The 15972-nt window shown below is 37.6% G+C and overlaps 1 protein-coding gene across 1 annotated transcript in view; it reads right to left on the bottom strand.

Annotated features, from left to right (window-relative positions):
- LOC135079348 (tyrosine-protein phosphatase non-receptor type 9) overlaps positions 1-15972 on the bottom strand; it is a 49215-nt gene that overhangs the window by 27317 nt on the left and 5926 nt on the right. Inside the window, exon 5 of the mRNA XM_063973988.1 lies at positions 15493-15633. Within this exon, the coding sequence (XP_063830058.1) occupies positions 15493-15633 (141 nt within the window). The remainder of the gene's footprint in view (positions 1-15492; positions 15634-15972) is intronic.

The raw sequence follows: 15972 nt of genomic DNA, 5'->3' as shown, positions 1-15972 counted from the left end.
CTGAACTCATCTTAGAGCCTACTCTTAAAATTATCATTCCTGAAATATATCATCACTGAATCGTCCAAAAACCATTTGTATTTATTCAGCGTAATGCAGCCCAGCGGGATAGCGGTTTTGTTGTGTTTCATTTTACAACCACTCCCGAAAAAATATATTGGGCAGTAACAAAATAATCCCTTTTTATTGGCAATCGTTTACTAGATTATACGGTTTGCAATCACACTTCGTTTAATTTTATTAGCGGGATCACGACAGAAAACGCTTTTTACCTTAGAGAAGACGATTATATCGAAGATAATGTGACATAAGGCTGTTAGTGCTATTATCACCTTCACAGGCTACAGGGAATAATGGGGGAATGTGAAACTTTGAGAGTTCGTTCCCGTTCATTATCGCCAGTCCGCTGCATTTCCAAAATACTGTTTCAATACTACGTTGTTTGTGGTTCGACAAGTCAACTTTGCTTATTCATATGGAAATTACCACGGAACTGAATATATTCATGTCGAGCAAACATAGCATTAAGTTCGGAAGTAATTGCGCTATATTTCTTGTTCATTTGAAAAACATGTTTTTGCATAACGCAATTATGAATTACATATTTACGTAATGAATTAATTTAATACCTACAAAATCGTTGTATTATCCAATTTATTAAAGCTTTCGACGAGTTGTCCGCAATTTATTCAAGTAGAGCTAGACACAAAGACACAAAATGTTCAATCAAAATGATACTTAGAATTTCTGTGGCGCTAAAAAAGTCGCAAATTGCCGCGCAATACGCGCGTGTGTAAACAGGTATGGCCGGATGTCGTTTATTCATCGGTTAGATATCGATATCAGGCGATCTAACTAGTATTTGATACTATGTAGATATAGTTAACAACACCCACTCATTGAGACCTTACACGCGATTCGTATGTACCGACATCAGTACACAACATTATGTATGCAACATCAGTTTGCCTGGGTGTGTCATCCCTTCAAGGACTGTTTGTAAACGACGTAATACGCGCATCTGCTAACCTTGTTTTGAGTAATAATTAATTTTATCGGGGGATTTAGGTACGGTTGAATCGCGAAAGCGTGAAAATATTTAGGGAAGTCGTATTGTGCTTGTTTGAGCATCTGGGCACCGCAAAAACGGCGTTCACTCCTACACACTATTATGAGCGGGTTATTACATCATGGCTCTATAAGAATAAGCGCGTAGTCTATAATAGTTATACAACCAATAATGGTTTAATCGAGTTAGCTACCTAACTACCTACAACATCGTTCGCTGATGAAGACCGCCTTAATTGGTATAATGACCATCATTTACTTGAAGTAATTGTAAAGCGAAACTCAAATTTTATACAAAAATCTCAAAATCACGTTCCGGTTTCATAATTTCGATTATTGCAACAACACTTACATGATCAGTAGTTATGAAATTGTGTACGACTGCATTATTTTCCGAAAAGAATGACACTAAGAGTGCTTTAGTATGTAAATCATTAGCCTTTAAAAGGTGATGTAAATCTTCTTTACAAAATCTCTTAGATGATTTTATAGTGGAATCTTACTGGAAAACACAAGGGACTGTCCTTTTAGTAAAATATTCAAACCAGTAAAGCCGTCATGAAAGTTGGTGGGATAAACAGGACTAACTCACGCTTCTTTAGCTAACCAGTAGCATAAACAGCGAGTATTAAAATAATCTTATTTATAAAGCCCTATAGACGGGATTAGGGATAAATGTTTTCCACAATAATATAGCACGAGCGAGTGGCTTCGGGCCCGCGCGCGACAGCGGGCAAACTCTATTGACATTCGTCGATACAGGCTATTTGAAATTCAAATGATGTCACAAATACTTATTGAGGCTCCTTCGCCAACCAAAGCATCATACGTATACGTTGATATTTAACACGGATTCGTAATAACAGTTATAATAAAACAATGCTGGTTAATCCTGATGTTTTTAATCTTATTTATAAAGCCCTATAGACGGGATTAGGGATAAATGTTTTCCACAATAATATAGCACGAGCGAGTGGCTTCGGGCCCGCGCGCGACAGCGGGCAAACTCTATTGACATTCGTCGATACAGGCTATTTGAAATTCAAATGATGTCACAAATACTTATTGAGGCTCCTTCGCCAACCAAAGCATCATACGTATACGTTGATATTTAACACGGATTCGTAATAACAGTTATAATAAAACAATGCTGGTTAATCCTGATGTTTTTAAACTCGCAAAGATAACAAGTTTGAGTTAACAAAGCCATAAGTTGAATGCGAGTCATTTGTTTTATTTGTATAATAGGTGGTAGCGATGGAGTTGGCTATGGCCCAGACAACCCCGTTGTGATGTAGGTCAGGAATGGCGTCCCCGTTTCGCGATTCCGCAGCCAGGCTCCGAGCTCCGGGCGGAGCGAGCGTGCTGAGTTCGATAGACAGCGCGCCGAGCAGCGGCCGACCGGCTATAAACCAATTTGATTCGGCTGACGTAACAGCGAATACCTCCTAGCCTCTCCGCTTGCGCACTCACTTGACATTCCGGGCCATTAGTTCGGTGAATTTACGAAAATAATAAAGTCAAGCGACGTCTCCAACGCCGTTAGAGGGTTTCGTAATTTTAGGTCTTGTCGCCAGATCTAAATCACCGTGGGAATTTGGGAAATATCGGTAATCAACGTCAGTTACAATTTGCAAGGGTGGTTGACATACTCATAACTAATCAATAGACATACTTTTTTGTAGGGCATGGGGACCGTGATTTGACAATCGTCAATAGTTTGCGAGCTCAATTTGTCTCTAGTATTTATTGATTTCGTAGCTACGAAGTATTTTACAGTAAAATCGATTTAATTTTCAGGGCAAGAAAAAAGTATTTTTGTTAAGAAGTTGTCCAAAACAACAATCAACTTAAATTATTAGTTGATGGTAGATACTTAAGAGCCATTTTACATTTTCGTGCGAATTTCTAAGATTTTGGAAGCATGAATTACTATCTTAAGCAACACCCAGATATTATTGAATAACTGCGAAAGATAGGTCAATCCTTAGTATTGACCATTAATGAAACGGATTTACTAAAACTCTTTTGCTTAATTCTCAGTGCCCCATCTCCCACAACCATTTTACGGAAAAATTGCCGCAGACTCAATTTCAAAGTCCTGTATCTATTATTTATGCTCATATAATAAGCTTAAAAATATATAGTAATCATCGGACATATATTCTTGTTGTCCATTAATGAAATGGATTCTTGAATTTCACTACCATTATTGAGTAAAATTTAAAAATAATTTGGCAAATTTGAAGATTAACGTCACATTTTGATCGTGGTTTTTGGTTTAAAAACACAGCAATAACTGCAATAAAAGTATCCCAAAATAAAGAATATGCATTGTAGAATAGATTTCTACAGTTATTGTTTAAATATTAGTAACCACTTTGTCAAAATATTGATGTGAATATCAGTATAAATTACAATACGCAAGCCGACATCGATTAGTATGGCGCGAGCGCCCGTCAAGGCAGGACCTGTGTCACTTTTCCCGCCATGACGTTTACGTGCGTTCGTGTCGTGAAACGGTGATTTATACGGCGACCAAATACATTTGATACTATGCCGAGAGGTCCCTGTTTCAAGTCGGCCGTTTGGTGTAGTGGTTCGAAACGGACTAATATGCCGAGAGGTCCCGGGTTCGATTCCCGGCCGAGCAGAAACTGAAAGGATGAATTTTTTTGACGGGTCTGGGTGTAACTATGTGTATTATGTATGTATTTATTTTAATAAATAAATTATAAAAAAGAAAGTATGTAAGTGGTATACTTATCTGTTACGGTTAATGTGATAAATTTGAAAATTATGAATAATCGCTGGTTATTATGAATAATTACCGACAGGCGAGGTAAAAGTGATAAATTAATCACATTTATCAGTGATTATTTTATCATGTAATCTTAATACTAACAAATATCATAAAAGAGAACACCTGCTCGTGTACAGCGCTCATGTACAGCCTCACATTTTGAACATTTTGATATCATTTATTAATATAATTTGGCATAGTGAGTTTGGACTGTTTTTTGCGTAACGTTACTTTCCCATAATGCCTATAAAACATTGTTTTGATTTAAAGTGAAAAATAAGTTAAGGAGCGGCGGGGGTGGCCGCCTATTTAGATTTATACACACATAAATGATCTCATATTAATCACATTTACCAAATCATGGGGTAATTATTCATAATAACCGGCGATTATTCATAATTTTCACATTTATCATATTTACCGTAACATTTATATTTTATGCATAATTAATTTATTAACTTCTAAAATATATTTTATATCCTATTAATACACTGGTCATCATAAAAATAAAATTATTACCTGACTAGGTTAAAAAGGTGTAGAATGTTATTTTGGAGATAACTTGCTTCCATAGAGAGAGATGCTAAGTAATGCGCTGAGTTCGAAACTCAGTGTCGCATTAGAAATTCACACACACAAAGAAATCAAAATATGTGCTCATTATCCACTCTGGTATTAGTATTTAACGTTCGAATAATCTTTAGTACTATGCAAGCAATGTAAAACTGTTTACATTATGACGTCGCTGCTGTCATCATTGCTTTCACAACCAATATGTTCTGTTTTTGGGCATATTGTTGCGACACCGGCTCAAGGCTCAAGGGGGCGGCTCTTGTCACATCTCCCTTTAGTTTCTGTGATCTGTGCTTGCTTCGAAATTGATGTCAATTAAATATTCCTTAGAGCTTTTGATTTAAATTATTTTTTTATTTTGACACGTGTTTGAAAAATCAAGGTCAGATTGCAAGAAAACGTAACATTGCAACTCGCAATGTCTCAATATTGATGAGGAGATTCCATTGTAAAGTCTGTATTCGTTCCTAGGATTCCCCTAATACCATCAAATTAAAGAGAATTCAAGAGAATGCAGTTTCCCATCTCATGCTTAGGGGCCACGGTTTAAAATAGCGTGGTTGCATAGAGCCTACAACGGGCAACCACGTGCGCTGCTCATACTAATTTTCGATACAAAAGCAAGTGTTGGCGCCCTCACGAGTTTTAGCGGAGTGCCATATGGTAGCGGGAGTAGACTTAAGGGAAATCTATGCTTCTCCGACGGCCAGTTGTATGTAGCATGCTCCAGAGTATGCGCACAATTCTGGTCAACGCTAGGGATGGATAAGTGTCGCTGTCGCTGGCGACAGGGTCTTCTTGTTCAGGGTTCATGGCGTAGGTCTCAGGCAAAATGAAATCCACTCGTAGAAATTAATAAACTCAGTGTATTCACGAGAATAATTACACACAGCACTAGAGTCGTATCGGAACTGAGTTAACCAACGGTTTTGCGATAGGAACGTCCGACCCGAGTGATAGTTGAACACAGACTGCCTAGTACTGCTGTGCTGTACTGTAAAGTTTCATCAAAATCTGTTCAGTAGTTTTTGCGTGAAAGAGTAACAAACATCCAGACATCCATTCAAACTTTCGTATTTATAATATTAGTAAGACTAGTAAGAAGTAAGATAGTTAGATGAAATATTTTAGTTATTTGTTTAATAATAATAAAAGGCGGTGATCCTCAGCACGGCACGCATTGTCCGGAGGTTCCTCAGCCTGTGACCCTGACCACCGGTAGCTTGGGCCCTGCTCCGCTGCCAGCGGGTTAACTATTTTTAAGATTTTTGTTTTTATAATGTATTTTTATTTTTTGATAATTACATTGTAAAAAGAAAAAATTAAAAATAAGGAAGAAAAATTAATAAAGGAGATAATAATAATAAATACACTTTATGGCACACCAAACAAATAACATAACAGAAGAAAAGGAACACACAAGGTACAATTAGGCGGTCTTATCGCTATGAAGCGATCTCTTCCAGACAACCTATGGTGAGGACAGTTACTTGAACTTGAATCATTATTATTATTTATTTATTTATTTCTTAGCTCTGTCTGATAATGGATATGGAGGAGTTGCAATGGCCACCTCCATTGCAACTCCGTAACAAAACAATAGAACCACATGGAGTTTGGGCTTGTGTGATTCGCCTTGACGAATACTTCGTCCCTAAATGATATCCAGGGTCCGATGATAGAGCTGTAAGAGGGCGTTTTTTTTTTTCACTATGTGACTGTCTTTATTTTGTACTTAATATATTTTTTACATATTATACCTATTCGTGTTTCATTATTATTAATCGAAATATAAAATTTTTTGAAAGATTACATAAACTCTATTTAAAATTTTATTATTAATTTATCAAGTTTTATAATACCTTATTCTACCTTAATATTAATAACTTATATCAAGTCTTAATACGGTCTCGGCTCAAGATTTTTTTGTCCATTTCGGCGTTCTTTTTACTCTTTTTACGTTGCGTTGACAGTTTGTACCTCAATTCGCGCGGAACTTTTTTGTGAAATGGCTCTTAATTGAGAAATTTTTAGCTCAATGACTAATGTTCACAACAAATTCCGAATTAAAGTTAGCGTTGACGTCATGGGGTGTTACCTGATATTTACGCGTGCATACGACACAAAGGTCGGAGGATACGAGCGGTGCATAAAAAAGGACCGGGCGCACGCGCAGCTGCCCCGCAAGCAACATCTGCCAGGTGAGCCGAGCTTATCTTTGTGATCCGAGGATCACGGCATTCACGGCTCCACCACGCAAAAAATATTGAAATTATTCCAATGGGAGAAACCATCTGTCTCAAGTTCATAAGCCTTGTAAGATATTCGTTGAGTTGGAGATTACTTTTTGCAGAACTGAAATATGTCTAAGATGTTGTTTTATTGATTGAAAAATCAATTTCATTTATTAGGCAGAGATACAAAATAATAAATAAGATATCACGAAAATGATATCACAATGGCCACATTCCACATATCACAATTATGCTCAGAAAGTGGTTGTTCGCTGCCAATAGCATAAGCATACGTGACGTGATTTGACAGCGCGCGGCGGAATACGATCGAGTCGCGTACAAATAGTCACAAGAGGCCGGAAGCGCACCGGTATTTGACTTCCGCAAATATTGGACCACAACTATTTGAATGCAAATATCGAAGTCCGCTTCTTTGACATAACAATTTAAGTTAGACTGTGGCGTGTTGATTTTCGTGCAGTTTACCATCTTACTCATCGTTTAAGTTCTGAAACTAAGATGAGAGAAATTTGGCTCGTTCCTTTCCCGTTAATAAGCGACATATTGTTTAGAGGTGCTTTAATAACACGTTAGCATATCGAGTCACTGGCATGCACAAAGCACTCGTTAGTGTGATCGGAGCACAATGAGCGAAGCTTGCATAAGCGCAACGATCAATGCGCCAATCTCATTATAGTGGTCGAACGATGAAAAGCACGTCGAACGAACTGCACTCAATAAATGGGCCAGTCCTATTGTTCTAGCACTTCACGCATGGTTTATTTCATGTCATACCATCGCATCGGGAAAATCCCAGCTTGCATTCCGAGTGCATTGATTAATACTATCCGATTGTGAACATAACCATTACAAACAATTTGCAAACCCACACCAGAGTAATATTTCAGCGTTACGCTAAAATTTGTAGTTAATTCTGGTGTGAAAATTTGCGCAAAACTATTTGAAAGCCCAGGAGAGTTATGAATGATGATGAAAGTTGATAAATAATTCCAACTGATGGTCGATATTCTCTAGAGATTGCATTGGTACAATTTAATGCGACTTAATTAATGATATTGTCATAGAGTTAATTAACAATCCAATGTCTTAGTGGCCTTATAGGTATTCGGCTCAATTACTCAAACGCGTAATACACACGTGGCTGGCACAATCGTTAGATAGGCGGATAACAGCTACCGTTTTGTATATTATATGGCACACGTATCGTGCTTTGCATCATAATTAAGTCCGAGTCGGAAACGAGGCGCTTGCGGAGGTGACGTCACTGTCCGCGACCTTCTCCCGCCGGATATTAATCATCCCGGCACCGCTGCCGAACCGAGCACCGAGCCTCCTCCTGCATTTCAGCTAATTGAAAACTAGATGAGCTCAGAGTTCGACCTATTTACGATGCGGCCATAAATATCTTCGGTCACTGGTCTTGGTAATTACCTCGAGATTAATTTGTCATTCGCTTACATTTACAAGTACAAATATTATGTGTACGGTCATTATGTCATGCCGATTGCCGACCTTACATTCTGTTTGTTTTCTATATGGCTATTCATAATAATCAGAGCAAATAGATAAACGCGGTAGTGAAGGGCAAATGTAGAGTTGTGGATCGAATGACAGTTACGGCATTGCTAATGCGACACCTGAGTGCATAGCGTATTAGATGTATTAGATGGCACGTTGCAATGTTTACTAGCACCTAGGTAGCAAGGAAACAGAGCTGTGCCCGCGGTGGGCGCGCCTGTGACTCAGATCCACGTGACTTCAAGGTGAGCTGACGACCGCGCACAAAAACATCTCGCCGCTCTCGCCTAACAAGTCTCAGAAGAGGAAAATGCCACAGTAGTAAACAACGCATTCGCCAACATGAATGAGCTCTTCTGACCTTCGACATAAATTCTATTATATCGAAATTGGATTGTTCACAGATAAGAACACAGTTTAATTTGAAAATCACTTCTATGTCGATCAACAAACCCACAGATTCATCACAGATACATTGTTGCACAATGTTTATCTGATAAACGTTATTATTGACTGAGAAATACTGCTTTCTTAGCTCAATGATAGCAGTTATCCCGTAAGTTATTTTATTAAACAAGTTTATCAGCAGAACAAGTGCATTGCACAATACTATTACTTACAACAATCATCATTTTATCAATTTACGAGTAAGATATAGTAATACTAACAACGCAATATTTATTTGGAAAACATAGGTCAATGTAGTATAATCAATGTAGGCCGTATTATTCAGTGGAAATCGAAGTCTTGCGTGATAAGATAAAGCGAGTTACGAGAAAAATATTATGAATGAAAAAAAATAACACACAGGACAATTAAATATAAAAAACAAGTTATTAGTGTTATGCATATTAATGAAAGTCCCTTATCAAGCTTTTAGAGCAATCTAACGAAGCTTCCAAGACAACGGAGGCAAGCTGATAGTTTAGTTAATTTGTATGTAAGATCAAAGGCAACCAGACGGAGCGATTAATAATGTTTCAAGGGCGATCAACATCGGAGTTGCGGCGAGTGCGACCTTGCTCTTGAGGACTGGTTGTCGCGCCCACTAAGGCCTCTCAGAGATTCCACCAGTATCTTGACCGTTTTTACATGCCTGTACAATTTCGTCGCACAAAAACGCCATAAACGCCATTTAGGCACAGAAGACCTTTGTGTTATGAGATTTAACGCAAAAATCGACGCAACATCAGCTCTAAAAAGTCGATTTACACAAGTTTTAGCATCATTTACTTTATATTACGTCTCAGTTACAGATAAAAACTAAGATGAAATGTCAATCTACGTCTTTAGCAAAATATCTTGCATTAATAAATACTGGATATTTTAACTAAATATTACCGCAATGACATTGAAATCACTACCGAATGCGGATGTAGAGACAGAAAAACAATAAAGTTCCACTTTTATTCAAGAAAAGAATTTCCAGCAGTATTGGCTGGATTTCGCTCGAATACATATTTGATAGGGGTACTTTGAGAGTTGAATATCTAATCGCCTTGGGATGTAATAGCGACCGGTCACGAGTAAAGATATTATACACTCGGTTTTTATATGAATAAGAAATAAGTTCAAATGCAATTGTAAGATTCTACATCTAAAAGTGGTAAGAAACTTACATAAACTTATCAACGTTACTTCGAGAATCACGCGAAGCAATTCAAACATGGTGAATAAATCACGATAATGCAACAATACGTTTTGTTTTTCATGTGATTGCGCATCGTTGTTATTTCAGCAGATTGTATAATGTTTTATTGTTTTGCCTATACTTATGAAACTACGTTCCATCATTTCGTCGTACCTAGAACATGTTGTTTTTTTCCGTTTACGAAAGTTCCTTTGTACTGATTAATTTATTAGATTTTAACGAGTAGTTGTACAATAACGCATTATACTATTGCGCAGATAGTACGTGTGACGTACTGACTGTTTGTGCGAATAGTGTTGAACTAATCCGGTCATATAATTGTTTTTGCAGTAATTTATCGGTAGTTAGCAGCCTTGGTTTGTGGGAAAGCTACATATATGTACCAGCATTTGGGTATCAGGACAGGAATTGTGTATGGCGCGTTAGACAATGGCTACTGTTGCGTGTAGTTTAGTTGCGTTACTAGTTTATGTATTGCCAAATTGAAGCATGCTATTCACCAATTCGATGTGAACGAGACATGCTTGCAAGGTATTCTGTGATATGGATAAAAACAACACACTTTTAATTATATTCGGATATAACTTTTCTTAATAAACTGAACGTTTTCAGAGTTTAATTTGCCAGCGAAATACCAAGTTTAATTAAAAGATGTCTGAGTTTCTGATAAAAGTGATCGATATTCTTTGTAAACAGTCGTAGTAAAAGTTTGTTTTCTCTCTTCGCTTTTGGCCCACCTTTCCGTATTTATTTTTAGAGCAGCCTGGCCACCCTGAAAATAGGTGATCGCAAGCGCTGACACGCCTGCCGCTTCCGCGCCGCTCTGGCGTTATTGGTGGCATTGATGGGATTATGACAGCGATACGGGTCATCAGATTGAGTGACTCGAGTAATTTATAGGAAAAATACCACAAGCAAACACGCGATATTAGCTAATTCATTAATGATAATGATGGTAATTGAGAAGTCAATTTTGAAATCAATTTGTAATTAATGCATGCCGCAATATTTGTGTCGTAATGCGAAATTAATTTATTTTAAAATCACGGTAATTAACAATTATGTAAACAAATTAAATTGCACTCGAACAACTTTGGGAATCGAGCTGAGAATTGTTCGGATAGTATAAATAATTGGAATCGGCGAACTTCCGACTGCCGCGTAAAACTTTGTGGGCCCGACCAGAAACCTAATTAATAGCTATAGCACTCATACTATTTATAGATAGTGTTAGATGACATTGCAAAAGTTGACACAATATTGCCTAATTCCAACGCATACGCAAAGCTATTTCCAAATATTTAATCACCCAAAACAATTGTAAACACATCAAGCTAATTGGCATTAACGACAAATGGTATTTCGAATTACAACCTGCCCCACCGGGCGCGTCATAATTGCGTTGTAAAGAATAGCAATCGTTGATTGCCGCATTAATCGATTCACATTATGACACAATAGCGTGTGGATATCTGGAATAAGAGTGAATCGATGAAAGAGCAAGTATTCTGATGGAGTAGGGAGACATCATAAAATGAAAACACGAATTCGTTGGTTAGAGCGATGAACTTCGTGTGAAAACTTCTGGAAAACCTCAGTCACTAAAGCTAATGAAGTTATAATGAATTGAAATGTACGCGCGTGCATGTCACATTGATTAATTACTACAATAACGCGTTGTCAGGATTTGACGAAGGTTCCACGGTAATGGGTAGAACGGGAAGTTAGCGCTTTGTGCGGACTCGGAGGTGCGATTCACCGCTCGTCTCCGCAGCTTCGACCTTCATTGTGCCGAACATATTATTACGCGAAGTTATTCAATGCCGAGACGACCGCTGTATGTTTACTTGGTACAGTGACTTTTTTGTTGTACTCATCATCCTTTGTTAAAAACAACGTTACGCAACGGTGCACATCACTTACATCCTACCGTTGCCATTCTAGAATCTTTTGTCATTTTAAAATAAAATCCTGGAATGTAAGTAAACTTGCGCGGGAACTCGTGTAAAACGAGTAGTGGGTATATTACGTTACAGTAAGTGAGTAAACATCTGCTAGGGGCTCTACTAGAGAGAAGGTTCTGTGTAGAGTCAAAAAGTTGTTCTTATGAGGTCTATCGGTATGGGGACAAGACTATGATTGAAATAATTGGTATTCAACAAGGTTAATGGTATCACCTGAATCAGATGTAGGTAATGTAGGTAGGTACACAAAAAATGCTGAACTGTAACTATACTGAATAGGAAATCTGTTAGCGTGAGTTAAGCTTATTCAATACTCGTTACGTTTATCTCCGTTTTGTTATAGGTAACAAAAGCTTCAAATACTATTTTCAGTGTAAGCATAATGTGGATAGTACTGCCGTCTCAACAATATGTTTTACCGATACATATGTGATACTTGGCACCGATGCTATATGTTCAGCAACATAGTTTGCGTTATGTCCAACTATTTCACAAACGCAAGCTTATACATAATACCAAAGAGGGTAGATAGGCTAGCTCGCCCAAACATATCCAATTAGATAAGTTTCCGAGATTCATACAATTTAATACTCCAATTGGTGGGTTTAGTTTGCTAGGTGCTTATTTATCAACAAAACATAGCGATTGTATGTGTTTTGCACTAAAAACAAAATTATTCAAAGATAAATAAAGAAAATGGATCGCGTGTTATTTTTACGATGCTACAGTATTACAACATAACAGATATTTCCAAAATAGTATTACAATGTTACGATCGTGCGTGCTACTAACGGTCCTCACCTCTACAATGCGGGCAGTAGCGTGCAATCCTCTCAGCTGTTGCCCCTATCGATCGAATGTTACTCCACAATAATCTGACGTTCCCAGCAGAGTGGGCTCTACGGTCGAAAGCACTTTCCTCTAGCACTGCTAATAGACACTGGCACTGCAATACCACTCCGGCAACAACACCCAATAATAGCACTGATATGCAATCGCCACCTGTTTGTCGGCCGCTCGTAGTACAGTTTGATCACTGAATTCTCGTATTGTTGATGTTTTTGACAGCGACGGTATTGATGTTAATTTATTTAGCGTAATTATGTGATGCGCACGTTAGGCGCTTGATCGCGAGAGCGCGCGCGTGCGTCCGTTTCGCTGGCGCGAGCTCGACTGACGTAGGTCTAGTTCGGTGGGGCGACGCGGACGCGGCTGGGGCGGGCGGCGGGCTCCGGCTACGAAGGACTACGGCTCGCATCCGCCCACCGCTACGGGAAAACGAAGCTACGGGTTTTCATCTACGCGATGACTTGCCGTATTGGGAAATTTACAGCGAACGGGTGTACCTTAATTAATTAATAAGCGACGTTCCTGTCTGTGGTAATATTTTATCGACGATGCTGAAATTGAAAGCGTGAAATCCCTATTAATTATTTAATCGATAATAATAATTTACTCAATATCTTTCTCCGAATAATCTTACGGACGGTATATTTTTAGAACTCGGCAAAATAAATTCCTTACTTTTCTAAAGGCTTTTATGTCGTTCATATATTACAAAAATAGAACTAACAACAAATAAGACATCAGACAGAGAGTAACACAAGTACCGAGAATTACAGTATTTGTACACCGTTGTACGTTCACTGGTAGACCGATATGAACACAGCTTTGCGAGAAGATTGATGGGCTGTGGTTGACTCGCGGAACCGTCTTGGCGGGCGCTTTAGCTCAATCGCGTGTCAATTCTGTTCTTTAACACCTTACAAAAGATACTACAATTGAACAGGAATATTTCTAATCGAAATCATCAAAAATCTTAGTTATTTTTATAGATTGGTCAAATTCGCAGTTCCGCAGGACTCGTCTTGTAACGTCAAATGATGATAAAAATGTAAATAGTAGACTTCGGTATAAGTTAAAATGTAAGTTTAATTAAATCTTTAAGCTTGATTGCTTTCATTAAAATATAACAGTTACTTATTATACTAATCCTATACAGGCCAAAGATATCAAATTAGGATTAATTTCCAAATGTGGGAGATGGAGATTAAGCTTGTCTGGTGGACTTTAAATCCACTTAGGTATTGATTAGGAGCGCACAATGTCTCGTAAATGATTTAACGTTTGTTATATCTGCATGTTAATAACATAATGACTAAAGAAAATCCGATAATCTATATTTATAAAAGTGAAAGGTCACTGATTGACTAACTCACTCACTCATCACGAAATCTCAGAAACTACAAGTGCTAGGAGTCTCAAATTTTGCATGGAACCTTTTAGAACGTAGATGCTCACTAAGACGGGATTTTGCAAAATTCAACCCCTAAGGGGTTAAAACGGGATCCACGCGTACGAAGTCGCGGGCGACTGCTAGTAATCCTTAAAATTATCGAAGTATTGTGCAACGGACGTATGAGAGAAATGAGTTTTCAAGAATACTTATAAACTTATTCGGAGTTTAACAAACGGTTGGAGATTCAGCCACCGGTTTAGAACTTCGCGAGTTGATAATATTCTTCGACCCATATTGTGCAACCGCGGTACAATATGAACTCCGTGAAACTTTTATTTCGATTATGTTACTGACAAGCGGATTACGTGGTACAATTTAAAAATACACTACCAAATACTCGTTACACAATTTGCCAAGCCCAGCATAGGTTTTCAGAATATTTGCAGACCTCTAACTTGTAGAATACTCATAGTTAATTTTAAAGTATTTTTAGATAGCTACTATCTGTAGATTAGTTTTAGTAAATAGGGATTTAATTCTACATCTTAAAATTATTGACGGTAAAAATAAATTTCTCTGTATTATGGTTATAATAATATTTATTATTTAATCATTTTCAATTCGCGCAATCACGATCTAATGTTGTAAACACGCGGTTGATGAAAAACGCTACCAGATTAGAAAAGATTCCATCAAGGGAGCTTATTTTCAGCTTTCTACAAAAGTCGACTAAATATGCTACATTTCTTTTCTCTACATTGGAAAAATACCAGTAATTTTCCGATGTTATTTTCTATTTGGCTAAAATTAGACTTCATAGAATACAGTCATCCCTTGTCATTTTTCATTTGTCCAAGATAAGTCGAGGATGTGAGCTAAATAACTAGTTTTAGGAAAATTTATTTATAGAAACGTCGACAACGCTATAAATATTATATTGTAGGTAAAAGGACAAATATTACAATACCAAGAAATTGCTTTCATAAGAATAAAGCTATAATCCAAATTAAAAGCTATATTAAGATAATAAATTGTATCTCACTAAAAGAAAGTTAATTCATTAACTTACTTTAAATTTTAGTGAGTGATAAGGTCGCGATAAAGGGAACTTTTTGATGGTAACGTTGTAATTAATTACAGTAAATTTTCAGTGCTCTATCATAGCTTTAGGCAGAAAGATCGTTGAGTCAGACCTCTAGTTCTATTTTTCTTTGGTCATGTGACCCGTCATGTTTTCGGAGAAAAAAGTAGAGCCGTTGCCAAACCACTAGCAATATTGATGGATGATGAGTGATGACATAAAAGCGATCCTAACTCGATTCCGTCGGTTTAAAACAAAATGTGTGGTTTGTCGACAGCACATCAGATTATACATTTTTATTGCAAAATAGCACCTATTACAAATCCATAAGATGACTTACCTTTAGCAGAGTGAGTATCTTCTGCGACAGTTCATAGTCGAAGTTAGTGTACTTGGAGTCGGTCATGTCGTATATGAAGACTAGACCGGCGCGCTGGGTCTCTATCGACGTCAACGCCACATCTAATTGGTAGACGACACCCTGTTGAAAATAAAAATATTCACTTAAATGTGTGACACTTTACATTTGACTTCTTTCATGTAGCGCTATACGCACCACGTTGGGCGCCATATTTAGCCCGTCACGTGTCCGTTAAATATGGCGCCCAACGTGGTGCTATCGACGTTTTCAAACTGTATTTAGCATATTGCTGCTTGGATGCTTTTTAGAATACTAAAAATCAATACTTCAATAACCATATTACCATTATTATTCATAAACAATGGTAATGAAGTGATTTTCAACGTAACACAGCGAAAGTCGCAATAACATTTTCAAAGAAAAACATAAAGAGAGCGAGAAAATTTCTCGGGAATGCTT

Source organism: Ostrinia nubilalis, chromosome 16 (assembly GCF_963855985.1).
Source record: "Ostrinia nubilalis chromosome 16, ilOstNubi1.1, whole genome shotgun sequence".
Lineage (NCBI taxonomy): Eukaryota > Metazoa > Arthropoda > Insecta > Lepidoptera > Crambidae > Ostrinia > Ostrinia nubilalis.
This window is presented reverse-complemented; position numbering and strand designations above follow the sequence as displayed.